Raw genomic sequence first — 7,500 nt, forward strand, 5'->3', positions numbered from 1 at the left:
GGGTGTCCTGGGCTGGGTGGGCGGGGGGGGCGAGGGGGGCTGAGGGGAGGGGGGGGGGGAGGGGGAGGGGGGGCGCCGGGCGGGGCGCCGGGCGGGGGCGGTCTGCTGCTGGCGCTGCTGTTCCTGGGCCTGCTGCTGGGACAGGGTCATGGCCTGGAGAGTCATCTGCTGGGCCTGGAGGGGGGGGGGGGGGGATAGAAGGGGAGATAGAGGAATAGAGAAATAGAGAGAGGAGGAGAGAGAAACAGAGAGAGGGGAAGCGGGCAGGGGAGAGGAAGGAGGAGGAAGAAGAGAGAGAAAAAGAGAGAGAGAGAGGGGGGCAGAGAGAGAATCAGAGGGAGAGAGTGCAAGACCGGGGAGAGGAGGGGGGGACGAAGAGAGAGAAAGAAACAGAGAGAGAATAGAGTTGGAGAGAATGGAAGAGAGAAGGGAGGATGAAGAGACAGACCAAGAGAAAGAGAGAGAGGAGGGGACAGAGACAGAGAGAAAGAGTGATAGAGAGAGAGAGAGTGAGTGAGAGAGGGAAAGAGATAAAAAGAATGTCAGCACACTATTATAGTTGATGATGGCTTCTTTTTTGTAGTTCTGTGCCAGGACTGGTGTAAACTCCTTCTCCCAGGTCTCACCATGAGCAAAGCCTGCTGGTTGATGAAGGCCTGCTGTGACGCTGCCATCTCCTGGGGGTGGATGGTCGGTGCAGGAGCAGGCATGGCAGCTTGCGGCATCATCATAGCTGCAGAGACTAGACAGTCACTGTGTGTGTGTGTGTGTGTGTGTGTGAGAGAGAGTGAGTGTGTGTTTCTGTGTGTGTGTGTGCATGTGTGTGTGTGTGGGACGGTGTGTGTTAGCATGTGTGTTTGCCTGTGTATGTGTGTGTGTGTGTGTGTGTGTGTGCCGGAGCGCGCGTGTGTGCATGTGCGTGCGTCTTACATGGCATGGTTGGCATCATGGGCATGGTGGCTGTGGCCGGCATCATTGTTGGCATCATGGGGGTGGAGCCGTACGCAGCCATGGCCGGGTGGACTGGCATTCCTGGAGCGAGGGAGGAGGGAATGAGAGAATTCTGAATTGAGAACATCGGGCAGGAGGGAGGAACAGACTTCAGAACCAGGTGGATCAACGATGACAGGACTGGTGGTGATTGGCCTCAGTGCTCCCCTTTACTTACCCAGAGAATAGCCTGGCATTGTCATTGGAAATCCTGGAAAACAGAATGATCTCATCCAATTAGGGATCTATTTCCAATTGTATTCCAAACCCCACATAAAACACAACACACACAGGGGAGCGAGGGAGGGTTAGAGGAGAGGGAGGGAGGGTTAGAGGAGAGGGATGGATGGAGGGATAGAGGAGAGGGAGGGAGGGTTAGAGGAGAGGGATGAGGGAGGGATGGAGGGTTATAGGAGAGGGAGGGATGGAGGGTTAGAGGAGAGGGAGGGTTGGAGGGTTAGAGGAGAGGGAGGGGTGGAGGGTTAGAGGAGAGGGAGGGAGGGAGGGTTAGAGGAGAGGGAGGGGTGGAGGGTTGGAGGAGAGGGATGAGGGAGGGATGGAGAGATAAAGGAGAGGGATGAGGGAGGGATGGAGGGTTGGAGGAGAGGGATGAGGGAGGGATGGAGGGTTGGAGGAGAGGGATGAGGGAGGGATGGAGGGTTGGAGGAGAGGGATGAGGGAGGGATGGAGGGTTGGAGGAGAGGGATGAGGGAGGGGTGGAGGGTTGGAGGAGAGGGAGAGGTCCAGGTGTTGTCTACCTGCTCCTGCATACATTCCAGGCTGCATCCCCCCTCCTCCTCTCATCCTCCTGTTCAACATGGCCATCCTCTCCATGTCCTAACACACACACACACGCACACACACGCACACACACGCACACACACACACACACACACACACACACACACACACACACACACACTCACACACACACACACACACACACACACACACACACACACACAGATAAAGTTCAATGGCAGATTACAGTTGGCAATGGACAGGGGAGTAGAGTTACACACAACGCATGCTGTAACAGAATCCACCGAGCAGAGTAAAATACACACACACACACACACACACACACACACACACACACACACACACACACACACACACACACACACACACACACACACACACACACACACACACACACACACACAGACCATCAACATAATGTACCCAAGACCTGGGTAGAGTTACACCATCCAAGATTTCCAGGAAGTGGTGACACACTCACAGGTCACCATATTTAACAGAACACCTCTTATGACAGATAACAGTCCACGGTGTTGCCTCACAGAGTGTGTGTGATAATACTGACCGGGGGGCCCTGGTCAAACACAGGGTCAAACAGGTCGTCCACATAGGCGTCCATCTGACGACCACGAGAACCTACACACAACCATGGGAGAACAGGAGAGGTGAGAGGAGAGGAGGGGAGACAGGGGAGGAGAGGAGGAGGGGAGGAGAGGAGACGACAGGGGGTTACACTGTATGTACATACCTATACTGATAGGTTTCAACCACTCAGATAATAATTATTGATGTTCCAAAGTTGTTGTTCAGCCAGCTGCTGGCGTACCCTCTGAGGGCGGGTAGTCTGGCCCGGCCCAGGCGCCTGCGTCACGGGAGGGGAGGCCGGGGGCCTGCATGGAGGGGGCAGGGGGGATGAACCCATCCAGGTCTGTAGTCATCATCCTAACACAGGGAGAAACAGGGGCTGGAGTGCGCGTGTGTGTGTGTGTGTGTGTGTGTGTGTGTGTGTGTATGCGTGTGTCCGTGCGTGAATGTGTTGAATGATAGTGTACAAATTTCTGCTAAATCTTTGATAAATATTTGAGTCCCATTATGTGATTATATATAATTTGTGGATATAAATGAAGCATTTAAAGTGTGTGTGTGTGTGTGTATATATATATATATACCTGTCCCCCTGGTTGCTGAAGAGGTAGTCGGACTGAGAGGATGGCGTCCCTGGGGGCTGCTCAGTCTCAGCTCCAGCTAAGAGGTCCATGACGAAGTCACATCCGGCCAGGTCTGACCAGCCCTCGTCAGCCAGCAGAGACACTGACCAGCCCTGCGGAGGCTCCGACTGACCCCTGCAACGCAACACAGGAGGGGAGGGGACGAACACAGTCTGTCACATACACATTCCTCCATCCTACACACACACACACAGTACGTATGCAGCAACACACACACAAACAAACAAACAGACGTACACGGGCAGGAATGCACACACAGATCCAATCATTTCCACGCACACAGAACCACAGTTGTGTCGGAGGGGTGACCAGTACCTGAAGTTCAGGAGCCAGGCGGCCAGTTGCTCTCCTGTGGTCCAGGACTCTACCGCTGCTGTCAGCTTCTCATCTAAAGAAGAACATAATACATTAACACACACATTCAGCCAATCAGATGACCCTGGCGTACTCTATATCTAGAGCTCATTAACATACAGTACATCGTGGAATGAAATAAGAAGCCGGCAGAAACCCCACAAGCGCGATAAATACTTAACTACCAAGCTTGCATACCAGTGTACTATTAGCATAGATAGACAGCAGAACGGACGTCGCCCCCTGGTGGTACCTCACCGTTGAAGGTGTGGACGTCCAGCACCATCTTGCCCCTCCTCTGGTTGGTGGTCCACTCCAGCTGGGTGGGGGGGTAGAGGCGGGCGGCGGGGGCCGGCAGCTGTAGCGAGGTCAGCAGCTTGTGCTGGCACAGTGAGCGGTACTCTCCCGGGCCGTGGTCCGACACATACCTGGAGGAGTGGATAAGACGCCACCGTCACACAGGTGCCATAGACAGAGAGGGCCCTAATGTCTGTCAATCAATCAATCAATCAATCAATCAATCAATCAATCAATCAATCAATCAATCAATCAATCAATCAATCAATCAATCAATCAATCAATCAATCAATCAATCAATCAATCAATCAATCAATCAATCAATCAATCAATCAATCAATCAATCAATCAATCAATCAGCCAATCAATCCGTCAATCAATCAATCAATCAGTTGATAAATCAATCAGCAAATCCATCAATCAATCAATCAATAATATGCCAACCAATCAATCAATCAATCAATCAAACCATCAACCAACCAATCACTCTCTCCATTAAAGAAGCATGAGGCGGCCGCTCATTTTCAGCAAAACTTCATATTTTCAAACCGCGAACCGAATTAAGCAGCATGTGGAGTTACCATGCTTCCCCTCATAAAACTCTGTCCGTAGAGACTACTGTACATATTGGACAGGTACTGTGGCGCCTACTTGAGCAGGGGCTTGTCCAGGGCTGGGGAGGGGGTGAAGGCACTGAGGCAGCAGGCCAGCAGCAGCCAGCCCCTCAAGCTGCTCTCGTCCTCCTGCCCGCCCCAGGTGTGGTATGCCAGCTGGGCCAGGATCTCGTCCCTCAGGGGGGTGCGGCTCTGGCCCTTCTCCACGATGTAGTTCCCCAGCATCTGCTCCTGCCACCCGCCGAGGTCGGAGTCCCCCACGAAACGCATGATCTGAGGTGGAGACGGACACGGGGTTGAGTGCGCGCGTGGAACGGTGGGCCGGCGGTTTCGCTGCAGGCAGCCTTGTTTAAAAAGCCCTATTTAACCTCTATGACCCAATATATACAGTATGATCCAGACACCTAGTGATGCTGGTGTGTGCAGTGATCCATCTGGTACTGACCAGTTTGTTGATGTCCAGGGCGGCGCGAGCGTCCTCTGGCTCCAGATCGGTCAGGGGGCGCTGGAGGGCGTAGCCCTGAGGCTGGCACCAGCTATCCTGATGAGCACACAGATACAAAACAGAGTGTGTATGTGTGTTTGTGTGTGTGTGTGCGTGTGTGTGTGTTCTAAGCCTTACTTACCTTCAATGTGGTCTTAGCATAGTGAGAGAAGGGGTAGCTGTTTATATCGCGGGGCAGGGAGAGGTTGTGCTCTGCTTTGACCTGTGGGGGCGCTACCTCGGTTACCCCGGACCCATGCTGCCGCCCTGGTGGGAGAGAGGGCATTATAGTCACACACACAGAGCAGAGGGCAGCCTGCAGCCCTACTCCATTAAAATAGTGTTGTTGTTGTTTTTGTTGTTGTTGTTACTGTTGTTGTTACTGTTGTGTTCTGATCTCAGCTCACCTGCGGCACTACGTAGTCGGGCCGACAGGTCAGCTGGGATTTCAAGCATTCCCACATCCTGGAATGTTGATCACACAAAGATCAATCATACAAGGAAATGTCAAGGGAATAATGTCAGCAGAAAATTGTAAGGTTATTCAAACAAATGACTATTGGATTGATTGGGTGGAGCAGGATGTTTGTGTTTGAGGTTGTGTGTTTGAATGAAGGCCATGGTACTAATCTACTCCTACCATTCCTGCAGGGGTGGACTGCTTCTTGGTGACTGTGGTGACTTTGTTCCTCTCGTTTTGTTCCTGTAAACAAACAAATAAACAAACAAACAAATAAACAAACAAACAAACAAACAAACAAGTACACATGTAAACATGTTGTCCCCCACCCATTATGCATGTTCCCTTGTGGTAACAAACCCCCTGCTTCTCACTGACTCTGGGACATCCACTCCCCCCTCCACCCCCCTACTCAATGCCTCTATCTAGTAGGCAAACAAGTCCATGAACCTGTATGCTCTTCTGTCCAATATAATACATGTTCAAAATACAGACAGATCTAGGGCTACTAAACACCCCAAGCTCTACTCTCTCTGTGGATGTAGAAAGTACATGGCTTCCTGAGTAAACTTGTCTGAGACTATAATGAGACACAAACATAGTTGTTTATGTAAATATCAAATGTACTTATCAATGAAAAAATGAATTGAAAAGGCTAACAAACAAATAAACAAACACAATATGAATGCGCTTATTACAATCAATAATGTGATCATTGATGGTGACCATAGGCCATCAGCAGGTGCAAACAAACCACAGTCTGTTCGGTGACAGTGAACAGCCGACCAATGAAACCATAGCCTGACAATTACACACATGAACACCTAATCTAAACGTTCTGATTCATCACAGTCTCTTGGCCTCCGTCTCTCTCTCCAGAACTACAAGGACTGCTGATACTATAGCCAAGTGTGTGTGTGTGTGTGTGTGTGTGTGTGTGTGTGTTTCCCCCTTCGGTACCTGTGCAGGTGTGTTGGAGAGCAGGCCTAGCTTCCTCCAGGTGTAATACTGTCCTAAACACTTGTGAACAGAGGCTCTCCTTCTGGTCCTATTCTTAGACACATCTCTGTTATATATCCCAGCACCACCCACTATCCCCTTGCCCCGCCCACAACATGGCTCACACAGATACAGGAGTCCAGAAGGCAAACGGTTATATACAGCCTAAAGGAGTTCCCTCCATCAGGAAGAATGTGGCTTAATGAAATGTTGGCTGTAATTAAATGTTTTGGATGTAGTGAAGGGTGTGGGATATACACACACAAATGTGCACTGCACACACACACACACACACATACACAGACATACGCATGCGCACACACGCACACTTCTGCGTTTTTTTTTTGATATTTGTTGATTTGACCTTATTATCAGGATGATGAACTTGATTTTGTACTCTTACTCAGATTTTTTTAGAAGCCAACAAACCCATTCTTTGAAAACAAACATGACAACACCCATCAATACCGATTAGTATCTTAATCACAAACTGCATGATTTCACTGTTTGTGATTAAGATACTAATCGGTATTGATGGGTGTTGTCATGTTTGTTTTCAAAGAATGGGTTTGTTGGCTTCTAAAAAAATCTGAGTAAGAGTACAAAATCAAGTTCATAACTACGATAATATGTAATCAGCTGAGCCTGTCTTCATTCTCTCTCTTTTCTATCAGGCAGGCTAAATGACTGCCGTCCACAGTTCAAGTCCAATAAAACAGCAACAGGGAACGGATCAATCAATCAATACACAGGTATTTTATTTATCCCAAAGGGGAAATTATTGTAGGTAACACAAACCAATAACGAAAATGTGATCCGAATGGAAATGCTGTATAGCATATTAAAACAAGATGAGAGCTAGAGAGAGACAGATAGAGAGAGCAGATAGAGAGAGCAGAGTAGAGAAGAGACGTCCAACCAAGCATCTATCTTACCGACATACTGAAACCTACCACCTACCACCGGGAGAGACACCTCTCTCCTTCTCTATCGCTCTCTCCGTCTCTCTCACTCTCTCTCTCTCTCCTTTTCCCTCACTCCACAAGCATAATAAAGGATTATGTAGAAGGAGCACTAATATCAAAGTAGCAGTTACTAGTTAATAAGTGAAGTTAATAAGACCAAGCCTACCTGCTATTCCATTCGCCTGCAGTACTGTAGGTGTTAGAGGACCAGTTGGAACAGGAGATGCACTGTTCCCTGCCTCTAATTTCAGTAATAGGGGTTGAAGTCCGAGACAGGAGTGAGGCTCAAGGTGTGCGTGTGTGTGTGCGTGTGTATGTGTGTGTGTGTATGTGTGTGTGTGAGTGT

The 7,500-nt window shown here is 49.7% G+C and overlaps 1 protein-coding gene across 1 annotated transcript in view; it reads right to left on the bottom strand.

Annotated features, from left to right (window-relative positions):
* myo15b (myosin XVB) overlaps window positions 1–7,500 on the bottom strand; it is a gene marked incomplete at its 5' end in the record, with an annotated part of 34,318 nt that overhangs the window by 10,857 nt on the left and 15,961 nt on the right. Inside the window, 15 exons of the mRNA XM_084456083.1 lie at window positions 82–174; window positions 627–742; window positions 931–1,032; window positions 1,169–1,201; window positions 1,749–1,827; window positions 2,318–2,388; window positions 2,579–2,694; window positions 2,922–3,095; window positions 3,297–3,369; window positions 3,594–3,763; window positions 4,284–4,519; window positions 4,692–4,787; window positions 4,873–4,997; window positions 5,138–5,195; window positions 5,371–5,433. Coding sequence (XP_084312209.1) covers window positions 82–174; window positions 627–742; window positions 931–1,032; window positions 1,169–1,201; window positions 1,749–1,827; window positions 2,318–2,388; window positions 2,579–2,694; window positions 2,922–3,095; window positions 3,297–3,369; window positions 3,594–3,763; window positions 4,284–4,519; window positions 4,692–4,787; window positions 4,873–4,997; window positions 5,138–5,195; window positions 5,371–5,433 — 1,605 coding nt within the window. The remainder of the gene's footprint in view (window positions 1–81; window positions 175–626; window positions 743–930; window positions 1,033–1,168; window positions 1,202–1,748; window positions 1,828–2,317; window positions 2,389–2,578; window positions 2,695–2,921; window positions 3,096–3,296; window positions 3,370–3,593; window positions 3,764–4,283; window positions 4,520–4,691; window positions 4,788–4,872; window positions 4,998–5,137; window positions 5,196–5,370; window positions 5,434–7,500) is intronic.

Source organism: Borostomias antarcticus (genome assembly GCF_949987555.1).
Source record: "Borostomias antarcticus genome assembly, chromosome: 22".
NCBI classification, from domain to species: domain Eukaryota; kingdom Metazoa; phylum Chordata; class Actinopteri; order Stomiiformes; family Stomiidae; genus Borostomias; species Borostomias antarcticus.